Raw genomic sequence first — 25,937 nt, forward strand, 5'->3', positions numbered from 1 at the left:
GTTGTGCCGGACTCTTAGTGACCCCAGGGGCTGCAGCCCACCAGGCTCCTCCGTCCATGGGATTTTTCCAGACAAAAGAGGTTCTTTATACTATTTTCTCAACTTTCCCGTAGACTTCAATATTCAGTTCAGTTCAGTCGCTCAATTGTCTCCGACTCTTTGCGACCCCATGAATCGCAGCACGTCAGGCCTCCCTGTCCATCACCAACTCCCGGAGTTCACCCAGACTCACGTCCATCGAGTCAGTGATGCCATCCAGCCATCTCATCCTCTGTCATCCCCTTCTCCTCCTGCCCCCAATCCCTCCCAGCATCAGAGTCTTTTCCAATGAGTCAACTCTTCGAATGAGGTGGCCAAAGTACTGGAGTTTCAGCTTTAGCATCATTCCTTCCAAAGAAATCCCGAGGCTGATCTCCTTCAGAATGGACTGGTTGGATCTCCTTGCAGTCCAAGGGACTCTCAAGAGTCTTCTCCAACACCACAGTTCAAAAGCATCAATTCTTCGGCGCTCAGCCTTCTTCACAGTCCAACTCTCACATCCATACATGACCACTGGAAAAACCATAGCCTTGACTAGACTTTACTTGACTAGACTTTGTTGGCAAAGTAATGTCTCTGCTTTTGAATATGCTATCTAGGTTGGACATAACTTTCCTTCAACAACTTAAAGCGTTCCCGCCATTCCAGAACCCCGCCCCCTCTAAAGAAAATTAACACAGCAAGTTATCAGGACGATATCTCGCGATATCCGAAGAAGTACAAATGCTTCAGAGCTAAGAGCTGCCACCCTTGCGTGGTCCTGGGTCACGTGGGGTAGGCTCACGTGACCGGAGGTCCGAGTCCAACATGGCGTCCTCCATGGGTCGCTTCCTTCTCTTCTTCATTGCGCTGCGCGGCTTCCTACTGGAGGCATCCGGCGACTTCGGCTCGGGGTGAGTACAGCTCTCGCGGGGGCAAGTCCGGTTGTTGGCGGGGGCGGTCCCGCAGCCCGGGGCACAGCACTCCGAACTCTTGTCTGCCCCTCCCCCAATCCCCGCAGGGCCTCCCGCGACGACGACGTGCTCCTGCCCTACTCCCGCGCGCGCGCGCGCCTCGCCCGGGACTGCACAAGAGTGCACGCCGGCCGCCTGGAGCACGAGAGCTGGCCGCCGGCCGCCCAGACCGCCGGCGCCCACCGCCCCTCCGTGCGCACCTTCGTCTCGTACTTCGCAGACCGCGCGGTGCCCGGTCACCTGACGCGAGCGCCCGAGCCCCTGCGCACCTTCTCTGTCCTGGAACCCGGCGGACCCGGCGGCTGCGCGTCGAAGCGCCGCGCCACTGTGGAGGAGACGGCGCGGCCGTCCGGCTGCACCGTCGCCCAGAACGGCGGCTTCTTCCGCATGGAGACGGGCGAGTGCCTGGGCAACGTGGTGAGCGGCGGGCGGCGGGTGAGCAGCGCCGGGGGGCTGCAGAACGCGCAGTTCGGGATCCGCCGCGACGGGACTCTGGTCACCGGGTGAGGAGGCAGGGTGTCCGGTAACTGTTTAGGGCAGAGGGCCTGAGAGGAGATGTAGCCGTGCCGCTGTGTTCAAGTCGCCTAACCACGCTGAGCCTCCGTTTCCGCATCTCCAGGAAGGGGAAGGTAGTACCTTCCATGTAGAGTTGATTCGTCTTCCTGTTTGGTATGCCGCTTGCTTTGTGTCGGTCTGTGTGCTGTGCACCGGGGGTATGGCTGTGAACAAGCAAACAGTCTTTGCCTTCAAAAAAGGACACACATAGCACCCATTACTAGTGAAAAATTAAACAAAATCCAGAGAAATAATTAAGTTAATTTAAATTGTATATAAGCAGTGAAGCAATGAACAGGATGAACTGACTGTAAATAGAGAGTTGAGTTTAGAGAAGGTAATCAGGAAAGACTGGTGTGAGAAGGTGACCTTAAACACATGAGAAAATTAATGTGAAATTTAATCACAGGTCAACCAGGGTCAAAACTGGAGGAAGAGCATTGCTGTCAGAAGGGACGGCAGGTGCTAAGGCTCAGAGGTGAAGAGGGGCTTGGTGTGTGAGGGACGGAAGGAAGGAGGAAAGTGTCAGAGGAGGTCACTTAAGAGCTTGCTCTGACCCTGCTGGACACTAAACAGGTTGAGCCATAGTGGAAGCAAGGAGGCCAGTTAAGAGGCTGTTGCAGGCATCAGATGGTAATTTGGCTGGGGTGACAGCCTGAGAGATTGAGGGCTATAGGTGGACTTGAGATCTATTGGGGTTGGTTGTTTCTGTTAAGTGAAGTGTAGACTGGGATATGTGGACTGTTTGCTTCTAGGACCAGGCAGGTTCCTGGGCATCAGGAGGAATCCAGTAGCCAGGCAGCGGGTGGGGATGGGGAGCCCCACTACACACAGTTTGCCGCTGCTGTTGACTGAATCTCACTGCTTCCGTGTGGCCAGATACCTGTCTGAAGAGGAGGTGCTGGACACTGAGAATCCGTTTGTGCAGCTGCTGAGTGGGGTCGTGTGGCTGATTCGCAATGGCAGCATCTACATCAATGAGAGTCAGGCGGCTGAGTGTGAGGAGACCCAGGAGACAGGTGGGAAGGGGACACTGAGTATCATAAGATGTGGGTGATGAGTGTGGGTGTTGGCAATAAGTCTTTTGAAAACCAGGGTGGTAGGGGAAGTCTTTCCACAAGTACCATTCTAGGTATTGGGAATCAGTGGGGAATCCCTGCTTCATGAAATGTATAGAAAGGAAATAGATATGTAATATACTAAAAAGAAGTTGTTAGTGTTAAGACAGAAGAAGTTGGAGGAACGGAGCTATGAACCAGGCAGTAGAGGAGTGTTCCTAAAATGTCTGTGGACCAGCAGCATCAGCGTCACCCAGGATCTTGGTATAAACACCGAACTTCAGTCCCTCCCCCTCTGCCTTGAAGCTACAGAATCAGAATCCCTGGGGTGAGGCCCAAGAGTGTGTGTTCTAAGGAGCTCCCTGGGTGATTCTGGTTGGCATTGGATTTTGAGAACCACTGAGATGTGAAATACTGGGGCAAAGAAGGTCTGCCATGGCCTAGGTGTTTAAACGGGCTGTTTTAGATTGTACGGTCAGGGAAGACCTCATGGAGGAGGTGATGTAGCTCAGAAGGAGTAAGCCATGGGAAGAGCTGGGGAGAAGCCCAGTCCGGCCAGAAGAAACAGAAGGTGTCTGTGTGGAATTGTGGGGAGACTGCCAGGAGATGGGGTAGAGTAAGCAGTGCAGGGAAGTCATGCCAGGCACCCGTAAGGCATTTGGAGTTTGGACTTGGGACAGTGGAGGCCATTGGAGTGTTTTCACCTGGAGGTTGATCTTGCTTGATTTACACTGAACAACAGCCCTTTGCCTGCTCTGTGGAGATAGACTGGGGCGGGGCTCGGGGGCAGGCAGATAGTTGGGTGCACAGACCTAGAGGTGCAGAGTGGTGTCAGACTGGCAGGAAGTGGCAGGCAGAGCCCAGAAGGCCTCCCGAAGGGCCAGTCGATCAGCCAGGCTGCCTCTCCTTCAGGTTCCTTCAACAGGTTTGTGAACGTGATCTCAGCCAGGACAGCCGTGGGCCACGACCGGAAGGGGCAGCTGGTGCTCTTGCATGTGGATGGGCAGACGGAGCAGCGGGGGTGAGTCCTGCTCTGAGGAGCTTCAGCCCACCATCAGCTGCCTTTCTGACCCTCAGGTGATCCCTGGGGATCTTCACACTCACCTGTCCCCTGTCTTCCCACCGGCAGAGGGTCCCTAGGTCTGTCCCACTTCCACGAACTCATCACCTTCCACACATTTGCTCTCAGTCTCCTTGACTTAGAGCCTCGTCTCTCCTGAGCTCTGGTTGGGGTGAAAGGAAATTATCACAAAGTGTCTATTCACAAATCCGGGAGTAGACCTCAGTTCCCATTCTAGCTCTGCCACGTGCTGGCTCTGTGGCCGTGGACAAGTTACTTGGCCCCTCTGAGCTCATTTCCCCCTGTGTAAAGTGAGTGTGCTCTGCTGTTGCCGTGTAACAGATTAGCACAGGCAGCACTGATTTGTTAGTTTAGGGTTCTGTAGGTCGGGAGTTGGTGGAGAGTAGCGGTGCTCAGCTAGGTTCTCTTGTTCAGGGTGTCCCACAGACAGCATCCAGTTCTTGGCCAGATAGGGGGCTTATCTGGAGCTTCTGGGAAAGAATTGTCTTGGCAGCTCACTCAGGTTGTTGGCAGAATGCAGTCCTTGGAGTTGTAGGACTGAGGTCTCTGCGTCATTGCTGTCTGGGGGCCTTTGCATTCATGAGGCCGCCCATGTTCCTTGTCATGTGTATACCCTCCTGTTGTATATCTTCAGGGTCCAGAGCTGTGTCAAATCCATCTAACCCCCTCGTATTTCCAGTCTCCCTCACTTCGTCTTTTGCCTTAGCCTGAGAAAGCTCCTGTGATTCCGTTGGGACCACCCCAGATCATCCAGGACAGGGTCCCCATGTGTGGACGGTTGTGCTGTGTATCCTAACACGATCATGAGGGTGATGCCTGGTTACAGTCATAGCTCCCAGGGATTTGGACAGGACACTTTGAGCGGGGGGAGCACTGAGAAATTTGCCTGCCGTAGCGGGTGTGCGATACTATCCACTGTGGAAAGTAATGCACTAACCCGGAAGCAGATGCCGCAAGGTCAGCAGCGCTCATCTTGTGCCACAGCATTAACCTGTGGGAGATGGCGGAGTTCCTGCTGAAACAGGACGTGGTCAATGCCATCAACCTGGATGGAGGAGGCTCCGCCACCTTCGTGCTCAATGGCACCTTGGCCAGTTACCCTTCTGATCACTGGTAAGCCCACCAGAGCCCCCTTGCTGAGGTCCAAGGCCAGGCCTGTCCCCGGCTGTCTCATTCAACAGATACTGAGCACCTGTCATTTGCCAGGCTCTGGGGGTTCAGTAGAGAAGCAAGAGAGGCCGAGATGCCAGCTTCCCGCTGCTTACACAAAGTGGCATACATAATGTACCAGCACCGCCCAGGGCCAATGGAAGGGGCGGGTGATGATCAGGAAAGACCTGAGGATAGAGAAGCATGAGCTGAGAGCTGGAGGGTGCAGAGGTGACTGGGCCCAGAACAGCGTGTACAAAGGCCCTGGGGTGGGAAGCACCTATAAAAGGCTGGAGAAGAGATGAAGCGGGGAAGCCCTCAGGCTCTGCAGTGGGTGATCAGAGGCGTGGCCAGCACCTCAGCCTCTCGTCACACTCCTGTCCCCCAGTGGGTGATCTGAGAGGTGGCCAGCACCTCAGCCTCTCGTCACACTCCTGTCCCCCAGTGGGTGATCTGAGGCGTGGCCAGCACCTCAGCCTCTCTTCACACTCCTGTCCCCCAGTGGGTGATCTGAGGCGTGGCCAGCACCTCAGCCTCTCTTCACACCCCTGTCCTCCTGCAGCCAGGACAACATGTGGCGCTGTCCCCGCCGCGTGTCCACCGTGGTGTGTGTGCATGAGCCCCGCTGCCAGCCACCAGACTGCAGCGGCCACGGGACCTGTATGGAGGGGCACTGCCAGTGCACGGGGCGCTTCTGGCGGGGTGCTGCCTGTGATGAGCTGGACTGTGGCCCCGCCAACTGTAGCCAGCACGGGCTCTGCACGGAGAGTGAGTGGTGGCTCTGCGGGAGGCAGCTCCAGCCCGGGTGCCCCGCTCTCACGGCCCCAGCGCAGCCCAGCCCTCACCTGGCTTTCTCGGTCTTGTCTTGGCAGCTGGCTGCCGCTGCAAAGCTGGATGGACAGGGTCCAACTGCAGTGAAGGTAAGCGCCCCCAGGCCAGCCTCCCCCCTGGCACCCCTTGGGGCTCTCGGGCAGGGATGATCCTGGGACCTCCAAGCCTCAGCTGCCTTTATCCCCGCCTCCTGTTCCGCTAGTCTCTTCGCTCTTGTCTCACCTTTTGCCCCATGTGTAAATCACCATGTCAGTGTCCTGCGGCTGCTGCAGCAAGAGTCCACTAACGGGATGGACACAGTCCTTTATTCTCCCACAGTTCTGGAGGCCAGCACTCCATAATCAAGGGCTCAGCAGAGCCGCGCTGGCTCTGAAAGGTCTAGGGGAGGGTCTTTCCTGCCTCTTCCAGCTCCTGGTGGCCCCAGCGTTCCTTGGCTTGTGGCTGCCTCAGCCCAGTCTCTGCCTCTGACTTCACAGGCACAGCCTCCTCCCTTGTCCAGGTCCAGTCTCCCTCTCCGTTATCTTACATGGACCCCAGGCCCCTGGGATTTGAGTCCGTGTTAAATGCAGGAGGCTCCCCATTTTGAGATCCTTAATTGCATGTGCAGAGACAGTATTTCCAAATAAACTCACACTCACAGGTTCTGGAATTTGAAGCTGTCTCTGGGAGGACACAGTTCAGCTGTGACCTACAGGACTGCTGTCACCCGTGGCTTAAATCCTTAGCAGCTTTCTTTGGCATTGAGTGGAGAGTCTGCACTCCTCAGCATGGCCTGCCAGGCCCCGGGTGCTCTGGCCACATCCCCCTCCCCGCCCCAGATCAGGCCCTCTGCGGCCCCTCCAGCCCGCCGCCTCAGTGCTCCGCTACTGCCTCACTCGGCCCCCTCCCTCCAGCGCACGTGTCCCCACTCGTCCTGCGATGCATGCCTTCTGGCTCACTGGCTGCCTAGACCAGAAGCTGTTGCACAAACAGAGCAGAGGCTCCACGAGGGCGTGGCCTCAGGCCTGCCACATGGCACGTTCTCCGGAACTGCCTTTTGGGAGAACACGTGAAGCAACAGGGCCCCTTGGGGTGATGAAGATGCGTTTGCAATCCCCTGGGCCCCAGCCTGGGATGGGAGGGCAGGGCCAGGTTTGGCAGAGACCCCTCCCTTCCCCCACCGTAGCTTGCACCAGTGGCTTCTTCGGGGAAGACTGCGCCCAGAAGTGTCAGTGTCATAATGGAGCCACCTGTGACCCCGTGCAGGGGACCTGCGCCTGTCCCCCTGGCTTCACTGGAGACACCTGTGTGCAGGGTAAGCGGGAATGTCCCCTGAGTCAGCCAGGAGGGAGCCCCACCCAAGGGGTGCTCCTGCGTCAGCCCGGCTCTGCCCACACCCGGGTGCATCCTGGCAGTGCAGAGAGAGGCCTGGCCACCGGGCCCCACCGCTGTCCTCCTGGCTCCTCCCCGCAGAGTGTCCGCTCGGTTGGTACGGGCCAGGCTGCCAGAGCCCTTGCAAGTGTGAGCACCAATGTCCTTGCGACCCCCAGACCGGCAACTGCAGTGTCAACTGGTCACCCACCCTGAGCAGCCTCTTCTCCCGAGGTACGGCCCCTCCCAGGGCCCCCCCTGGGAGCAGGAGCGGGCAGACCCCTCTTCTCCCAGCCTTCAGCCTCTCCCTGACCTCTTGCAGTGAAGGAGTGTTTCCCACCTCCCGAGGTCACTGTGCAGACAGAAGAACTCTCCCTTCTCACCAGGTAGGTGCTTCGGTGGGACCTGGGGCAGGGGCGAGAAGTCCCCCCACCTCTCCACCTTTGAGGTGTGGCCTCTGCTCAGGGCCCAGGCAGGGCTAGGAGGTGGCTGCTAGGCACCCAGGTGACGGTTCTTCGGCGTAAGCTCAGGGAGAGTCCCAGCTGATGCAGCCACCTGAGCCCTCCGGGGAGACGCTGAGCAGGACCCTGGCCACCCCCACGGTGGAGTCTAGGGGGCTGGGTGTGGGCTTGTTTTCTCAGCTTTCAGTTCAGAAGCTCTGAGCATTTCACGTCATTTCTGTCGTACCTGGGGATGTTCACACCTCATGTGGGGTCTTTATTTTCTAGCACAGGTCTCTAACTTGACGTCCAGGTAGGGGGTGTGTGTTAGAAGACAGAGCTGGGCTCAAGAACCGATGCTGTGGGTCTGGGAGCCCCCTTTGGAGAGCCTCTGTTCATGGTTGTCCCTCCCATAGCCCAGGGCAGTGCCTGGCCCGCCCCCTCGAGGTGGAAGCCAGGTGTGAATGAAAAACCCCTTGGCCTTGGCCTTGGCCTGGAGGCAGCGCCTGGGAGCTCATCACAAAACGCAGATCCCAGGTCCTTCCTGCGGATCCTGACCTGGTGCTTGGGTGAGGGCTGGGAGGAAAACCCTGGAGGTGTGCTGGGAAACGCACTGGCAAGGACGGGGGCGCCCAGGAGCCCTGCACCCCAGGCTCGGGTCTCAGGCATGAGACCACGGGGTCCCACAGCAAAGGGAGGGGAGCTGTGGGTGGCTGAGAGGCAGGCTGCAGGCCCCGCCCCGGGCAGTCAGCTTACATCTGCTGCTGCGTGAGGATTTCAGACCAAGAGTCACAAGAAGGAAGAAGGATCACTGAAGGACCGCCCCCTGCTTCCCTTTGCCCCGCCCCCCACCAGCTCCCTGCCTGGGAAGAAGGGGTGCGGGTCCCCGCTGCTCTGTCTGCTTTGAGGATTCTGGAGAGAGCCCAGCTTCTGTTGCCAACATTCTCGGGAACCCAAGATGCGAACCGCTGCGTCTTGGGGTGGATTAGGTCCCCAGCTGTGTGTTCTGTGCCCTGTATAATGTAACATTTGTTAGCAGCATCTGAAACTCAGGGAGGTGCACATCAAAATCTTTGTTTTTCCCTATTTCTCTTGAAACACCAGGCAAGCTGGGAGCCTGATATCAGGCAAGGTTTGTCCCACATAATAACTCCGCGCTGCTTCCGAATGTGTCTGTACACTCCTCACCCCCACAGGCCCATTTGCTTCCCCCTGTGTGGTCCCTGGAGGCACCTGATCCTGTGCTCCTGTTCTGGGAGGAAGAGTAAAGTGGGAGGGGGAGCCCCTCCAGCGCTGCCCCAGCCTGAACCGCATCCAGCACCCCTGTTCCGGGTTCTCTCCCACCCGCAGGACCACCTGGCTGGCCATCACCTTGGCCCTGGCATTCCTCCTGCTGATCAGCACAGCGGCAAATGTGTCCTTGTTCCTGGGGTCGAGGGCCGCACGGAGGCGGCACCTGGACGGGGCCTACGTCTACCACCCGCTGCAGGAGGTGAACGGGGAGCACCCGGCCGCCGAGAAGGAGCAGCTGGGTGACTCCAGTAACCCCTTCAAGGACTGAAGTCTCCTGCTGCCGGTTGTGTCCTATTCCCGAGGCTCATTTCCAGGAGCTCTGGCTTCTGCAAGAGGAAGTCCCAAGGCCACCGACCCATCTGGGTAGTCACGACCTGGGTGCCAAGCCAGGTTTCCGACAGCAACATGCCTCAGCCCCGTGCCTGGCCGCCTGCCGTGGCACATGCAATCCAGCGCTCCCGGAGGGCCTGCCTCCGTCCCCGCCTGCCTGTGTCTGCTGCTCGCAGGGCCTGCCCCCCCAGGGCCTGCCCGCTGCTGCCAAAGAGCCTCCGCCTCCCGGGGCCGGAGCCGCTGTGAACGGAACTCATGATGACCATGCCGCAGCCAAGTGGGAGGGTCCAGCTGTTCCCCTCGGACGGGGGTGGACTCGAGAGACGACAGCCACATCATGGGACCCTTTTTTAACAGACCTCATCATCAAACTTGCCCACTGGAATGGTGTTTACTGTCGCAGGAAGCTCCTTAGAAGGGAGGAAGGATGAAATCATGTTTACAGGCTCTCTCTTTTGCCCTGCCGCTGAGAGGGTTTTTCTACCACTTGAATAAATTGATAAAATAAATTGATATAATAAAAGAACCTTGTCTGAATTAGCAGTCATGGACTTGAGGGGCCCCTAGGCCTTAACACGTGGGGGACTGCTTAACCAGAGTCAGAGTCGGGATGTGCCCGTGGCACGTCCAGCTCCCTGATTGACTTTGTTTAATCCAGAGGTTTCCCAGGTGGACTTTGTTTAATCCAGAGGTTTCCCAGGTGGTGCTAGTGGTAAAGAACCCACCTGTCAATGCAGGAGACAGATGCGGGTTCTGTCCCTGGGTCAGGAAGATCCCCTGGAGGAGGGCATGGCGACCCACTCCAGTATTCTTGCCTGGAGAATCCCATGGACGGAGGAGCCTGGTGGGCTACAGTCCATAGGGCTGTAGAATCAGACACGACTGACGCAACTTAGCACGCACGCACAGGGGTTCTCACTTTCAAGTGTACTTGAATCACCAGGTGGCTCAGCTGGTACAGAACCTGCCTGCAGTGCGGGAGACCTGGGTTCGATCCCTGGGTTGGGAAGATGCCCTGGAGAAGGAAACAGCTACCCACTCCACTATTCTGGCCTGGAGAGTTCCAAAGGAGTTGCAAAGAGTCAGACATGACTGAGCGACTTTCACTGAATCACCTGGAGAGCTTGTTAAACATGTAGACTCTGGCCTGGAGCGGACTCCAGACTACAGGTCTCCCCAAGCTCCCAGGTGATGGCTGTGAGCATCTGGACAGCACTCTGAGTTTGCACTGTTTTAGTAAAATTGAGTTACCAACAGTTACAAGTCAAGAGATAACAACTCCAGATTTCTGGTTTTTCTTTGAAAGGAGTGAGAGAAGGACTTGCAGTGGTTAAGAATCCACCTTGCAATGCAGGGGACACAGGCTCAGTCCCCAGTCAGGGAACTAAGACCCCACAAGTCAAGGACCAACTAAGCCCACAAGGAACAACTACCGAGCCCACACACCACGACGAAAATCCCTCTTGACGGAATGAAGTTTCCCCTGTGCCGCAACTAAGACCACATGCAGCCAAATAAGCAAGTAAGTAAATATTTTTTAAAACGCTTGACGTCCCAGCATCAGAGGACGCCCTTGGAGGTGACGAGATAAGTTGTCCAAGCCAAGAGTGGCCGGTCCCCATCTGTGTCCTCTCCAGCTCATCGCAGCCCCAGCGGTTGGCTTCCCTTGACTGTGACCTGTATCCTTGTGAGATTAGAGCTTGTAACTTGTGGCCTCAAAGGGTCTTTAGGAAGTGCCTGGCGACACCCTGCCTCGTAAAACACCCCACTGTGTGCTTGGCAGCTTTATGCAGAGGGTACCTGGAGGGAGGTGCTGCTGCTTCCAGCAGGTTCTCAAGCAGATCCAGGCACATGGTGGATTGAATGTTTGCATCCCCCGAAGTTTGTATGTTGAGACCCTGACCTGCAGTGCAATGGTGTTAGGAGGTGGGGCGTCTGGTTTCATTAAATGAGGTTTAGATGAGGTCGTGAGGGTGGTGACCTTATAAGAAGAGACGAGAGCACCCTCTGCAATGCGACACACACAAGAACAAGGCCACGCGAGCTCATGGTAGAGGGTGGCCGTCGACAAGCCAGGCAGCGGGCCCTCACCAAATGTGCTGTCATTTCAGTCATGTCCAACTCTTTGCAACCATATGGACTGTAGCCCTCCATGTTCCTCTGTCCACGGGATTCTCCAGGCAAGGATACTGGAGTGGGTTGCCATGCCCTCCTCCAGGGGATCTTCCCAGGGATCAAACTTGTGTCTCATGTCTCCTGCATTGGCAGGTGGGTTCTTTACCACCTGGGAAGCCCCATCAACTGTAGTGGCATTTAGTGCTGCATAACAAACCAGCCCCAAACTGGTGGCTTAAAATAACCACCAGTCACTGCTTCTCAGGAAAAATAGTAGTTTTTCATGCTTCTAGGGTCACCTGGGTGATTCTCTTGACTTGGACTAGAATCAGTGAGTCCAGCTGGGCTCACTCAGGTCTCTGCCATCCGATAATGGGCCAGTGGGGGCCTGGTCTGGAGTGACCACAGCTGCAGATGTAGCTCTGATACCTCATCCTCCAGGATCAGGTTCAGACTTGGGGTCAAGGTGGAGACAGGGATCCAGGCAGAGATGTGAAGCTGCTTCTTGAAGCTTCACCCCTTGATGAAAAGCTGCAAAGGGACATGAATGCGGAAAACTGACTGAGCCCATCGCTGCAGCCGAGTTGCTGTAATATGGGTCTAGTTTCATTTTGTTGTTGTTGTTCTGGTTTGTTTTTGGACCATGCTGGGTAGCTTGCAAGGTCTTAGTTCACCAGTCAGGGATCGAACTCTGGGCCCACAGCGGTGAAAGCACCCAGTCTTAACCATCGGACTGCCAGGGAATTCCCTAGTTTCACTTTAGAAAGGGAGAATTTGGTTCAGAGAAGTGGAATGTCAAGGCCAGCTCCCAACCTCTGAGTTCCTGCAGGGATGTGTCTGTGGGTCTCTGTGTCTGTCCCCCCACTGAAGACAGCAGGTGGACAGCCTGTGATGTTCCCTACAGGGAATAGGATGCTTGGGTCCTACAGTAGGTGCTGCAGGCCAAAGTGATGGAAGTGGGGTGATGGAAGACCCCTGGACACAGAACGTGGAGGGTGGACTAGAAGTCCTGGGGGTCTGACTGGGAACCTGGAGAGTGCTCTGTGCTGGGCAGTTGCCATGGTGACAAGTATCTCAGCCGCTGGGCTGCTCCGTATACAATCTGAGCATCTGGAGAGACCCCAGTAAAAGATTCCGATCCTGGAGTCACTGGGTGGGTTCTGTGGCCCTGATGCAGCTGCTATCATCGGATTCTCGAGGGGTCTGTGTCCTGCCTCCAGAACTCTTAGGGGTTTCAAATGGTGCTTTTCAGGGAGCCACATTTCTCAGCAGTGTCTTGGTGGGCACTGAAGGGAGGGGAGGGAAATGGCCTGGGGAGAAGTTAGAGAGCCACCCAGTGCCTTTCCTTCCAGCTCTTTCCAGCTCCTTCAAGGCTCTGCCCAAACTCCCACAGGAACCCCTTGCACCATAAAGCCTGCCTCCTCTGTGGAGGCCCCTGGCCTTGGAGGAAGAATTGGTCCCAGAGGCAGCCCTCAGGCCACAGGGAGGCAGGTTGTGTTGCTCTCTGCTGTCTTCGGACCCAAACCCCAAGGGCCTTCCTGGGAGGAGACTGACGTCATCAGGGCCTGTGGCTCAGACCTGACCCCAGCTTGCCGGCCGCAGGGAGCTCTTTCTGATCACCCACCAGGCCCATGGGCGGCTGGCTGTTCCTCAGAGAGCCCCCACCCACAGCACCAGGACAGCATGGAGAAGCGGGAGGGGTGAGTGCGGTGGGCCCGGCTGGTAACCGAAGGCAAAGTGGGCGGGGGTCCGTCAGGGCCACAGGAAGCACACCTCCCCTGCACCCCTCAGGCCTCCTTGGCCTCCTCCTCCTAAAACAAGGGACCCTTCCCAGAATCCCGTGACATCTGGTGGCCACTAGGACCCACCTCTGGGTTCCAGGGGAGCTCGAAGGAAGGATGGGCAGCACCCCAGACAGGCCCCACCCACTCCTGACATCAGGACTCTGGTGCATCTCTGGGACTTGGGCAAAACCCAAGGGAGAGGGGACAGCGGCCCAGGAAAGTAGACAGCAGGGCCCTCTCCTTCACCTGGACACCTGGCCAAGAGCCTCCGGCAGCCCACCCCCACAACTCCGGGTCAAGTGGGGCCCTGAGTCCTGGATTTAATACTCTGATAAACTGCACATGTCTGTTCTTGCACAGTATGTATATGCGGTGGGTTGAACAGTGTCACCCAAGAATCCGTGTCCACTCAGGACCTCAGAGTGTGACTTTATGTGGAAGTAGGGTCCTTGGTCGGAGAAGGCAATGGCACCCCACTCCAGTACTCTTGCCTGGAAAATCCCATGGACAGAGGAGCCTGGTAGGCTGCAGTCCATGGGGTCGCTAAGAGTCGGACACGACTGAGCGACTTAACTTTCACGCATTGGAGAAGGAAATGGCAACCCACTCCAGTGTTCTTGCCTGGAGAATCCCAGGGATGGGGGAGCCTGGTGGACTGCCGTCTATGGGGTTGCATAGAGTCGGACACGACTGAAGCGACTTAGCAGCAGCAGCAGCAGCAGCAGGGTCCTTGGTCAGTTGTGCCCGTGTGCTTGCTTCAGGATCTTAAGAGGAAATCATTCTGGATTTAGACTGAGGCCTAAATCCAATGACTGGGGTCCTCATCAAAGAGATACACAGAGGAGAAGCTGCGTAAAGACAGAGGCAAAGGGACTTCCCTGGTGGTCCATTGGCTGAGACTCTGTGCTTCCAGCGTAGGGGGACCTGGGTTTGGTCCCTGGTCAGGGATCTAGATCCCACGTGCTGTAACTGAGTTTGCACACTGCAACTAAAGATCCCACACCAAAACTAAGACCTGGAGCAGCCAAAAAACTAAATAAATAAATATTGTTTTAAAAAACTGCAGAAGCAGGTACAGGAGTGATGTGGCCACGAGCCAAGGAACACCAGGCGCCCCCAGAAGCTGAAAGGATCCTTCTCTACAGCCATGGGAGGGAGCCAACACATTTATCTCAGACTTCTGGCCTCCAGACTGAGAGAGAATCCATTTCTGTTGTTTTAAGCTACCAAGTTTGTGGTAATTTTGGTTTGGCAGCACTAGGAAACTGACACAGTGTGTCTGTGCTTCGATATTAAACATGGGATTTTTTTGTGTTCCCCAAAATTTCTCCAAAAACCAATCTGCAACCCCTTGAGAGTGGCGTGGTCCCTGTTAAACATGCTCTTGAGTCTTTTAAACAACAGCTGAGTTATTCTTGAACAAACCCAGGGAAACCTCCTAGGCAACAGACAACAGAGGGGTATCCAAATCTAAAACGTTTAATGCTTCTGGTCGGAGCAAACAATTAGGTGCATTTAATGCTTCCAGTCGGAGCAAACGATTGGGTGAACAAGAAATGCTGTATTTTCCTGGCTGAAACAGACTGTGTGATCAATTCATTTTACAGGGGGAGAAATTCCAGACACAGGCTTGGGTGGGGTTGGGGGGAGTCTCAAATTCCCCTTATTTCAACCTGTGGGGAGACCACTGTATAGCCAGTTGAGGGAAACACCACTCGGAATGAGGCCCTTCTAGATGAGTGGACGTGCCCAGAGAATGCAGTTTCTGCAAAGGGAAAGTCAGAAGGAAACAGCATCCATGCTTCTCCCCAGATGCATGGTGAGTATGACAGTGATGGGCGTCCTCACAGGATGGAGTCTGGGATCTTTGGATGAGAGGTATTAAACAATCAGAATAACCACCTACTTTTATTAAGAGCTTTCCGTGTGCTGGGCGCCAGGCCCAGGACTTCACATCCACTCTCATTTGTCCCCCTGCAACCCAGAGAATGAGGTAGGCACTATTCTATCCCCATTTTACAGATGAGGATGTTGAGGCACAGAGAGGTTAAGTCACCTGCTGAAGGTCACACAGCTCGTGTGAAAGGATGGCTGGGGCTCAAACCCCACCTTGTTGAAGTTTTAAGACTCAGGCTCTTAAACTCAGTGCCTGGGCAGGTCCTATTGCTAAAGGGTCATTTGTGTCCTGGCCACAATAGGCTAATGAACAAGATGGAGAAAGAAGCCATACCCAGGGGGCTTCCAGCCCTGAGGTTTGTGGAAATTGAGAAGCCAGGAGCTCAGCATCTCCTTCCTTGCATTTTTAATCCCAAGCCTCTCAAGGGTTAAGAAGAGTAGCTGTTGGTTGCTGATGCTCCAGCGTGGGCCCCAGCGACCTCCAGCACAGGAGGGAAACCGTAGCAGATGCCAGTGTGGTCATCTGCTGCTCCTGTGGCCCACCTCTCTTTGTCCGTTGGGTGACTGGCCCCTCCCCCATCCATCTGTTGCTTCTGGAAGAAATGTCAATCACAGGGCTCCCAGCTGCTTAGCTAATATGCCCACAGGAGTGAGCACATGACTTCCCCAGGGCCAGTCAGAGCCTTCCCTGGGATTTGAGATGGAGAGTCTCTTTCTGCCTTAGAAACTGAGAGCCCTGTGGTTGTAGGCTAGGGGCCGCCAGCAGTCACCTTTCCCTCCATGGAGGAGAGGACAAGGTCAGCACGCAAACTGACACAGAGCCAAGGGGCCTACGTGAGGCTGAGGATGGGCACAGGAGCCTAAGGACACTGAGGGCTCCTGGATGCAGCCATACCTGAAGCAAGGCCCAGCCTGGGCATCCCAGTTACTGCAGACAGGGAATTCCCTTTGTTGCTTAAGCCTGTTTGAGCTGGGGCTTTCCTGAGGGAGATGAGGAGAGCAGGCTCTCAAAAAGAGAGGCATAAGACTCCTTATTGCTCCTGTTAAGGCAAAAACCAAAAACACTAAAGGCAGGTCAGATCAGATTGTGGGATGCCAGTGATGACCTCTGACCTGTTACCTGTTTGCAGGCCCAAGGAATGAAAGGAGAAATGTCCTCAGACCCATGCCCCTCCCATGAAGGAACTTAACGAGAGTCTTTCAATATTGCAGCTGGTACTGAGGATCAGATTTGCCCCCAGTGCAACTTCGACAAAGTCATAGACCCTATCCCACAGGGGAGTCCTGATGCCATGTTGAGAGCCTGGATCCAGCCTTAGCTGAAGCAAGACCTTTTAGACTGGTCAGTTACAAGTGCCCATGAATGGTTACCCTTTTTTGTTTAAGCTGCTGGGAGGTGACTTACAACCCAAAAGGCATAATAAAACAGGAGATTCCCAGGAGACAAAGGGACCTTCAGAGAATATAAAGATAGCCAGAACTGCTTCATCATTGCCTGGAATTCAGAAAAAACACTGGGCCTTCCACTGTCTTCAAGTCAGGGGTGGTCAGGATTAGACCTTCCAGCCACATGCTGTGAAAATGCATTTCACGTCCATGGTGGGTGGCTCCCCACAAAAAGTGGAGCCTGTAACTTATATAACTGCTCGCCAGCATATCCTGGGACCCAGGGCTTCATTGTAGGCTTAGATGCTAGGGTGTACACCCGTCATTTCTGCTTCTTAGGGTGGGGAACCCTAAGAGTCTTGGGAGAACCCACCTTGTGCTTTTCAGACCAGGTGGTGGGAACAAGCATGTGGTCTGGGCGGGCCCATCACTGTACCTCCTCCCCTTACAGTGATTGGTCCAGACTGAACACAGACCCTGCAGGCCAATCAGTGTTCTCTGTTCCCGCCTGGAAACCGTGATTGGCTCAGGGACTAGCCTGGGACTCAAGCAGGCTGATAAGACTCAATTCTGGGAGGCTGGATGGAACTTGGTCAGGAGACAGATTCTCTTCTGCAGCTGAGCTGCAGGAAAGGGAAAGAGGGAAACTAACAGTGCCGGGGTCACCTGAGGAGGAGGCCACCCCAGGGAAGCTGGGGGGGGCACTGAGTCCGACGACCTCCCTGAGCCCCCAGACCTGAATGGGGTCCGCCCACCCCTTGGCTTTTTGTACTCAAAGCCCGGTCATAGAGGTGATTCTGTCCTCAACACCCCAAGAGCCAACAGGGGCCTCCAGATAGCCCAACTTTGGCAGCGTCCAGACCCAGGGCTGCAGCCCACACAGCCTCATGGACACGTGGGGACGTGGGAGGCGAGCAGGCTGCCCCACGGGGCTCGGTCCCTACTACCTGGAGACCAGGGAGCTGCTGTGGGACGGCGCCGAGGAGGAGGAAGTGGCGGCGCTGAGCTGGGAGAAGCGGCTGGTGCAGGATTCCAGGCTGGACATGGAGCCCCTGGGGAGGAAGGACACACATGTTGCCTTTTGGTGGTGACATGGCCCTGGGGCCACTGGGAGCTGCGGGAAAGCTGGGGATAATGCCAATGAAGCCCCAGGGCTCTTCCCACAAGGCTGCTAACCCTCCCTGGGTGCAGAGGGTAAGTGCAGAGGGAAAAGCAGGCGAGACTGTGATGAGACGTGAAGCCTGGCCCACCGCCTTGCAGGACCTTCCTTCCCAGCCGAGCCCTGCTGGCCACCCACCTCTCAGGGGCTTTGCTGACCCAGAGGCCCAGCATGGCCCAGAGGGCACCCCGTCATCTCCAGCCTCACCCCTCCGCCTCCTTTCAGCTCCTCCAACACCTGCCTCCCCTGTCTCGGGACCTGGTGTCTGCGCCTGCTGCTGGAAGCCTTTCTCTCTCACCTACTTTATCCAGTCAAATGCCACCCGGACCACAGAGCAGCACCATCCAGGGGACATTCCTGTGATGACAGACGTGTCCCATAACTGCGCCTTCCAGCACGGCTGTCACAGGCCATGTGGGGCTGCTGGGCACTCGAGATGTGGCTAGTGTGACCGAGGAACTGAATTTTTAATTTTATTTAGTTCTAATCGCTATGTTTAAATTGCCCTCTCTGGCTCGTAGCTGTCGGGTTGGAGAGTACAGACTTAGGGCCTAGCTACTCAAAGCATGGTCTGGGAACCAGCAGCACAGCGTCTCCTGGAGCTTGTTGGAGATGCCTCAAGAGCTAAGCAATCCAAGTCTGCGTTTTGACAAGCGCCTCCCCCACAGCCATGTGATCATGTGCACACGGCCTAGATCTCAACTCCACTGTCACTTCCCAGAGCCTCCCCAAAACCCCTGCACTCTCACCCACCCTGTGCCCACCCTGGTCCTGGGCTCTGACAGCACTCTGTGTTCAGGCCACCAGCACCTCCTGGAATATGACCATGGGGCGAGGACCTTCATGGCATCATCACTGCTCGTGTGTGGCTACGTGGTCTCCTGCTTCAGGATGGCAGACCCTGCCTGCCTGGTCCCTCTAGGACCACCAGTTGCCCACCAAGGGCAGCCTTGAACTGGAACTCTCCCAAGGCTATTGAGGGTCAGGGCAGCAGGTTCCCCTACACTGACCAGACAAGACAGGCTGGCAAGCAGCTTCCAGCCCACCCCTTGGCCTCCGCCTGTTGTCCTGGAGGCAGCAAGCCCCTGATACATGGGTCTATGGGTCTGAGTCCCTCTGGGCCTCAGTCTCTCTCCCCCATACTGAGGCCCAGTGGCCAAAACAGGCCACCTCCCAAAGAGGGAATCACCACCCTTTGACACACTGTGGGGTCTCCCTTTGGAGTAAAGATGCTGGTTCAGCATTACCTTTCTTTTGTTTTTCTTTTGCCTCGTGGCTTGTGGGATCTTGGTTCCCTGACCAAGGATTGAACCCATGCCCTAGGCGGTGAAAGCACAGAGTCCTAACCATTGGACCTTCAGGAAATTCCCAGCCCAACATATCCTGTGCCGGCTACACATGCCCCTAGAATCCCTACAGCTCCACCTGGGATGTAGGTCCAGACCTGACATCCTCTTGGAGCTTCAAATCTACTCCACGGTAGAGTCGGACATGACTGAGCGACTGGACAACAACAAAAGAATTTGAAGCATCGTTTTTAGAAGGAAACTGACACAGCCATGTCATGAGGCCGGATGCAAAATCACATTTGTTTTTAAAAGATAGAACACGAGCTGTGGCCGTTTCATGTTGATGTTTGGCAAAAACCATCACAATATTCTAGAGTAACTATTCTCCAATTAAATAAGTTTAAAAATTTTTTAAAGATAAAACCCAAGGCCTGGAAGAAACCACTATTGAGTGCTTACTGTATGCACAGACTTTCCCCACCCATCTTATCCTCAGGACAACTGCATGACGTAGGGGATCCAGTGGTCCCCGTCTAACAGCTGGGGCTCAGAGAGGTAAAGTGACTTGCCTGATGTCACAGAGCAAGCCAGAAGTGCTTGGAGGTCTTAACCTCCCTGTCTCTCTGTCAGCAACACTGGGGGAGAGTTGTCCTGTGAGGCATAATTCTAGACTGTTCTAGAGCAAACCAAACCCAGTTTGATGGAATTCTAGGAGTGAGGAAAGGTACAAATAGGAGGGCTCAGGCCCCTCTTCTCCCACCCACCCAATCAGTCTGGTGTGTTGGGCCTCTGTCTGGGGTTTCATTTGAAGGGAAGTTTCTGCAGCTGAGGCTGAAGCAGAAGAGTGATACGATCGCTCATGATAAGGGGCTGAGCCACTGGAAAGTTTATCGGTGCCCACGTCAGGGCCCCACCCCTAGAGAAGCTCAAGGGCAAGTGGAGGAGGTGAGTGAAGTGCCCCCAGCCTGGAAGGAAGAGACCTCAGGCGTGATGCAGGCCTGGCCCGGCAGTAGGGGTGGGGAGTTGGGAGGCCCCATACCTGAAGTCCTCAGACGCCAGCACCTCGTAGTAGTAGAGGAGTTTGCACCTGGGGCCGGGGCTGTGCAGGGCCGTCAGGACATCCTCTACGCCCGGGAGGCTGCAGGCCATGTGGGCAGGGGGGCTGTGCATTTGCCACTGCAGCAGGTAGATGCCAGGCCACCGGGTCACATGGGAGCCCTGAAACACAAAAGCCAAGCCTCAGGCCCCAGTCCTCCTGGGGAGAGGGGCCCCTTTCTAAACCAGCCCGCCAGAAAATCCTTCCTTTTGGGGTGTCCCAAAGTCACCTGTGCTTCCCCTCTGCTGTTACCCCATATCCATGGCAACTGAGAGCCTCCCTTTTAATCTGGTGGGGAAGTCAGGGCCTAGGGGGTGCAGGAACTACAGATGTGTGGTTTGGCTAAAAACCTGGATTTTCTTGGGCTTTCGTCCTGCTGAGTGGGATTTGCAAATTGAGGAAACCTGGAGAAAGGGGTGTATGGGCTTCCCAGTTGGTTCTGATGGTAAAGAACCTGCCTGCCAATGCAGGAAATGCAGGTTCGATCCCCAGGTCGGAAAGATTCCCCTGGAGATTCTAGCCTTGCCTGGAGAATCCCATGAACAGAGGAGCCTGGCAGGCTGCAGTCCATAGGGTCGCAAAGAGTCAGACATGACTTAGCAACTGAGCCTACACACACAGAGAGGGAGCTTAAAGGTGTTTAGAGTTTGCCGAGAGCAGAGGGACAGCCAGATAGGAGGGTGTCAGTCTTTATAAGAAGAGCAACTTTGTAAAAGGGCTGATGTTCAGTGGGACCCCGGGGCAGAAGATGCTGGTGTGTGATGTGACAGCCATCTGCCCAATTCACCTATGTCACCTCCAGCAAGATCTCCACTGCTCACCAGTGCGTGCGTGCGTGTGTGTGTGTGTGTGTGCGTGTGTGAGTGTGTGTGTGTTTGGGGCCAGTGATGTTTGACCTGCAAGCACCATGGAGTATGGGGGGGAGGGTGGTCAGCAGGGTGGCCCAAGTTCTGGTGGCATGTCCCCAAGTGCTGTTTCCAGACCTACAGTCTCCCTGCTGCGTGGGTGCTGAAACGTGACCGTGTATCAGGAAACCAGGCCGACGTGAAGGAGGCAGACATCAGGCCCCAGCCCAGGGCTTCTGAGCCCGCCACACAGCATGGGGCCAGCAACCTGCATCTCTGACAAGAGTCTCGGGAGGATGCTGAAGATGGGGCCCTGGGGTACCAGGTCTCGGACCTGCCCACATCTGTCTTTCTCCCTTACTGTCCTGCGGGGTCTCTGAGGCCAGGGACCGGGTCCAATCTGTGCACTGCTGTTCCCCCGGAACCCTGGCACGTGGCAGACACTCGGTCCTGCGTGATCGTGATGAATGAATAAATGACCCAAGAGATGACCTGGATGCTCTCCCCTTCCCGGCAGATGAGCGGGGCCTCCACGCAGCTGAAATTTGCACCCAGAGCCCAGCCTCTGTCCATCAGCTGCCCACTGGCCCTGGCCCCAGGCTCCCGGGGGCCCGGCATGGACGCCTGCTTGGCATGGTACAGACTGAACACCACGTCCCCGCGGAGGATGTCGAAGTCCCAGGTGATTACTGACTCCCTCTCCAGAATCTCCACGGTGACCTGCAAGGGGACAGGTGACAGATGAGGTCTGAATGTCTGGTCTGGAGGGGGCTGGGATGCGGAAGTCAGCTGCAGGTGTGTGGGTGCCCACCCTGGTCTCTATTCCCCACCCCAAGTCCAAGAATTGCTCTGGACAAACAGATCCACCTCTGTCTGAATCATCTGGGACGATTCCCTGCACCAGGGTGACCACAGCCAGTGACAAGCTGATGTGAGGCCAGCCCCCTGCACCGCTCTCCCCTCGGATCAGACTGGGCTAGACCATGGCTGCAGCCAGCTCGTGGTTTAGCTTCTGTCCCTAGTGGTAAAGAACCCGCCTGCCAATGCAGGAGACGTAAGGGATGTGAGTTCAGGAAGATTCTCTGGAGGAAGAAATGGCAACCCACTCCAGTATTCTTGCCTGAAGAATCCCATGGACAGAGGAACCTGGCAGGCAACTGTCCATAGGGTGGCAAAGAGTCGGACACGACTGAAAAGACTTAGCACACACACCGCCCTCCTTAAGGGTTTCTCCTGAGGCTGATCCTCTACAAGTCATGGGCACAAGAACCCTCATCTCAGTCTCTGCTTCAAGGTCCCTGATCTAAGATGACACCCAACCCAGCGGGCCCTCCCAGCCCAGGACCCCAGCACCTCGTGGGGGGCCCCGCGGAGCACGCTGGCCGAGTGGTATGTCTCTCTCCACTGCCACAGCTGGTCTTCATTCTCCTGATCCTCTTCCGTCAGATACAGGGACTTGGGGACCAGTCCTCCTTCAGGGACATTACACTGGGGGACAAAGACACCGGGTGACAGTCAGGGCCCAGCCAGGCCTGGCTGACCCAGAGGAAGGCGCTCTGTGACCCCTGAAACCACACTTACAACATGCATACAGAGCCTGACGATTGGAGAGACCTGGCAAGCTTGGCAAAATTCCTAGGAAATGTCTCTCTCTCTCTCTTTTTTTAACCCTGAAATCATGCAGGATTGCTCTTTGAGATTTTATTTATTTTTGGCTGCACTGGGTCTTTGTTGCTGTGTGTGGGTTTTCTCTAGTTGCATCGAGTAGGGGCTACTCTTTGCTGCAGTGGCTTCTCTTGTTGCGGAGCTCAAGCTTAGTTGCTCCGAGGCTTGTGGAATCTTCCCAGATCAGGGATCAAACCCATGTCCTCTGCGTTAGCAGGCAGATTATTAACCAGTGGACCACAAGGGAAGTCCCGTTTGAGATTTCTGCTGGAAAAGGGAAAGGACCTGCCCTCCCGCATCAGATGAGATAAGGGTCACCCCCTGCCTCACCCCCAGGGGAAATGATAAAAGGGGTCTGGGGGCACCTCCCCTGGAACCTGTTGCCTGATCATCCCTTGCCATGTAGCTGTAAGTTGGGAATAAATAAATCCCTTTGGGTACACTAGCTCCTGGGTCCGGGCGGCTGGGACATTTGAGTCTCCTCCCCTTGCAGTAGAGGCTGCAAAGTCAGCAGCTAAATGCTAACTTCTGCCTGGCAACCTACTGGATGGGGATTCAGAAGGGTAAGCCCTTGACTGGCCTGGTCTCTGAGCTTCCGGGAAACTTCAGCTTTGCTCTTGAAAGCACCAGCATAAGGTCCCTTCTTCAGAGAGGAGTCACCTCTCGTAGGGGCAGCTTCTAAGACCAGCTCTGCCTCCAAAGAGCCAGCAGGGTCTTCCCCAGCTCAGAGCACGCACAGGGGTCTGCCCTCCCCCAGCCTCCTGCCGCCTGTGGCCGTGTCTCCCTGAGGCCACAGACCATCCCCACCATGGGTGCAGATGGTCCGCTGAGGCCTCACCAGGCACTCTCCCCCAAGGAAGTCAGGAATCACATCTTTGTCCAGATAATCGACAAGGCCTCCGGGGCCCTGGTAATTGCTGCCACTGTAGATGAGGAACTTCTGTCTGGTGTTCTCGTTGATGAAGGGGCTGATCTGAAATGGGGGAGATAAGGCAAGATGGAAAGATTTTTTTTTTTAATTGAGGTGTAATTTACAGAACACAGAGTTAACTATTTTATTTTATTATTATTATTTTTTTGCCGCCCTGCAAGTCTTGCAGGATCCTAGTTCCCCGACCAGGGATCGAACCTGTACCCGCTACAGTGGAGGCTCCAAGTCCTAACCACTGGACTATCAGGGAAATCCCAGAATTAACCATTTTAAAGTGAACAATCCTCTGGTATTCAGTTCATCCACTATGCTGTGCAGCCATCACCTCTAATTCTAAGACATTTTCACTCCCCCAAAAGGAAACCCCAGATCTGCCAGCAGTCACTCCCCTCTCCTTCCCCTTCAGCCCCTGGAAACCACCAATATGCTTCCCATCTCTATGATTTGCCTGTTCTGAACATTTCACAGAAAGGGAATGCTGCAATGTGTGGCCTTCTGTGGTTGGCTTCTTTCACTGAGCCTCACATTTTCAAGGCTCATCCATGTTGTAGTGTGAACCAGAATTCCCTTTTCATGGCAGAATAATATTCTATTGTGTGGATAACATGTTTTGTTTATCCCGGATGGAACGTATTTCAATACTGAACTCTAAGCTGCGTGTCAGTCTGGTTTTTCATGCCATCCCAGTTCTGGGGTGGTGTCTGACTCAGTGAACAGTTGGGGAAGGGAGGGAGGGAGGAGGGAGGTGGGTAACCAGGCAATTGGCAGAGCAGAGCACAGGCCAATGTCGCAGGCAGGAGATTAATGGGGGGCAAGAAATTCCACTTTGGGTGGGTCACACTTCTTCAGACCCCACCCCGGGAGGTGGTCCCTGTGGGCCTCAACAAGCTGACTGTCATCTGCTGTGGCCAGTGAGGGCGTGGTGTAGGCACTGGGAGGTGGGTACTGCTTTCCCCGCTCCCTCCCTGCTCCAGTGCCCCTGGAAGCACCCCCCTCATCTGTGCCAGCTCTCACAGGGCTCTCGTAACAAGGACATCCCTTCCTCTTATCTGTCCAGCCCTGGGGTGGTCAGGGCCTGCAGCAGTGGCCAGCCCCTGGGGCCACTCCATCCTGCCCACCCTCCTGAGAGTGGGTCACACCCCCACCGGAGCCAGCTGGGAGTCCTGATTCTGACCAGGGGTTTTCGGAATCTCAGTTCCCCGACCAGGGATTGAACCCGGGCCACGTCAATGAAAGCCCAGGACCCTAACCACTAGGCCACCAGGGCAGTCCCAGAAGGGGTGAACTTTATGGGAAATGAATTAAACCTCAGTCAAGCCGTTACTGAGAACTGATACAGGATCATCGGACAAGCAGATCCCAGAGGGACCCTCTCCCATCTCAGGCTCCTTGCTCTTTCTCACCAGCGTCCAGAGCACGGGGAAGACGCGGGGGGCTCGCACGATGAGCAGCCGGCCCAGGGTCTCGGGGTAATTGCCCTCCACCACCTCGATCATGCGCAGCAGGGCCTTCACCCCTGGCCGCCACAGGTGCCGCAGGCTGAGACCCTCCAGGTCCACCAGGCAGGTCCAGGAGCTGCGGCAGAGATGCCCGCCTCACTCCACCTCGTTCTGCCACCCCCACCCCTCAGAGCCCCCAGCAACATCCACGGGGACCCAGGGGCCCACAGACAGGGACAGACAGAGAGTCTCAGTGAGGCAGCTGCTGGGGCAGGGACCGCAGGACAGTCTCGTGTACCCTCCCCCCATGGGGAGGCCACATGGCATGGGGGTTCTCAGCGCACACACCAAGGCCAGAGTGCCCAGATTCAAGTGCCTGAGAGCTGAGTGATGGGGCAGAGTCCTCATCAGGACGTCAGCAGTGTGTTACTAATAACTGTTGAAAAGAGGTGCCTGCGTGCTAAGTCGCTTCAGTCCTGTCCTACTCTTTGCGACCCCATGGACTGTCACCCACCAGGTTCCTCTGTCCATGGGATTCTCCAGACAAGAAAACTGGAGTGGGTTGCCATGCCCTCCTCCAGGAGATCTTCCCAACCCAGGGATCAAACCCAGGTCTCCCGAATTACAGGCAGTTTCTTCACCGTCTGAGCCACCAGGGAAGCTGTATCACCTCTGGTGCTGGTGCTGGTTTAGTTGCTCAGTCGTGTCCAACTCTTATGCCCTATGGACTGTAGCCCGCCAGGCTCCTCTGTCCATGGCATTCTCCAGGCAAGAATACTGGAATGGGTTGCCGTTTCCTTTTCCAGGGGATCTTTCCCACCCAGAAATCAATCCTGGGTCTCCCACATTGCAGGCAGATTCTTTACTGACTAGCTATGAGGGAATCCCTGGTATGTATCCCCTCTTAAGTCATTCTTTTTGATAAGCCATAAGGAAACCCTAGGGCCTCCCAGGTGGCACTAGTAGTAAAGTACCAATGCAGGAGACGCAACAGACATGGGTTCGATCCCTGGGTTGGGAAAATCCCCTGGAGGAGGGCATGGCAACCCACTCCAGTATTCTTGCCTGGAAAATTCCACGGACAGAGGAGCCTGGTGGGCTACAGTCCATGGAGTCACGAAGAGTTGGACTTGACAGAGGCGATTTAGCATGCATGCAAGGAAACCCTTGGAAGTGTTTACAGAAGAGGAAGCCCCAGCTCAGAAAGGTTAAGTGCCTTTGCGGGTAACACCCCTGTGAGGACTGGTGTGGGA

At 55.7% G+C, this 25,937-nt stretch overlaps 2 protein-coding genes across 3 annotated transcripts in view; one reads left to right on the forward strand and one right to left on the reverse strand.

The window, feature by feature from the left end:
• The first annotated feature begins 585 nt into the window (after positions 1–585).
• Positions 586–9,605, forward strand: NAGPA (N-acetylglucosamine-1-phosphodiester alpha-N-acetylglucosaminidase). The gene is made up of 11 exons (XM_027527404.1): positions 586–932; positions 1,040–1,495; positions 2,427–2,566; positions 3,518–3,626; positions 4,671–4,799; positions 5,398–5,603; positions 5,708–5,755; positions 6,832–6,960; positions 7,119–7,250; positions 7,339–7,402; positions 8,807–9,605. The coding sequence occupies exons 1-11, from the start codon at positions 847–849 to the stop codon at positions 9,015–9,017; spliced, it is 1,710 nt and encodes a 569-aa protein (XP_027383205.1). The 5' UTR covers positions 586–846; the 3' UTR covers positions 9,018–9,605.
• A 4,834-nt stretch (positions 9,606–14,439) lies between these two features.
• SEC14L5 (SEC14 like lipid binding 5) overlaps positions 14,440–25,937 on the reverse strand; it is a 39,967-nt gene continuing 28,469 nt past the window's right edge. Inside the window, exons 11-18 of one of the 2 annotated variants that reach the window (XM_027527436.1) lie at positions 24,649–24,820; positions 23,153–23,287; positions 22,003–22,137; positions 21,142–21,369; positions 19,748–19,926; positions 17,208–17,312; positions 15,770–15,855; positions 14,440–14,843 (exon numbers count right to left, since the gene is read on the reverse strand). In XM_027527436.1, the coding sequence (XP_027383237.1) occupies positions 14,758–14,843; positions 15,770–15,855; positions 17,208–17,312; positions 19,748–19,926; positions 21,142–21,369; positions 22,003–22,137; positions 23,153–23,287; positions 24,649–24,820 (1,126 nt within the window). In that variant the 3' untranslated portion in view covers positions 14,440–14,757. Of the gene's footprint in view, positions 17,313–19,747; positions 19,927–21,141; positions 21,370–22,002; positions 22,138–23,152; positions 23,288–24,648; positions 24,821–25,937 lie in introns of both variants that reach the window. The other variant, XM_027527437.1, reaches the window with a different exon arrangement.

This window comes from Bos indicus x Bos taurus, chromosome 25 (assembly GCF_003369695.1).
Source record: "Bos indicus x Bos taurus breed Angus x Brahman F1 hybrid chromosome 25, Bos_hybrid_MaternalHap_v2.0, whole genome shotgun sequence".
In the NCBI taxonomy this organism is placed as follows: Eukaryota; Metazoa; Chordata; class Mammalia; order Artiodactyla; family Bovidae; genus Bos; species Bos indicus x Bos taurus.

Excerpts from the sequence above, each read along its gene's own strand:
- NAGPA (XM_027527404.1), top strand. The coding sequence starts at position 847 with ATGGCGTCCTCCATGGGTCGCTTCCTTCTCTTCTTCATTGCGCTGCGC. Across the intron at positions 4,800-5,397 it reads AGTTACCCTTCTGATCACTG|CCAGGACAACATGTGGCGCT; the intron begins GTAAGCCCACCA and ends GTCCTCCTGCAG. Across the intron at positions 5,756-6,831 it reads AGGGTCCAACTGCAGTGAAG|CTTGCACCAGTGGCTTCTTC; the intron begins GTAAGCGCCCCC and ends CCCCCACCGTAG.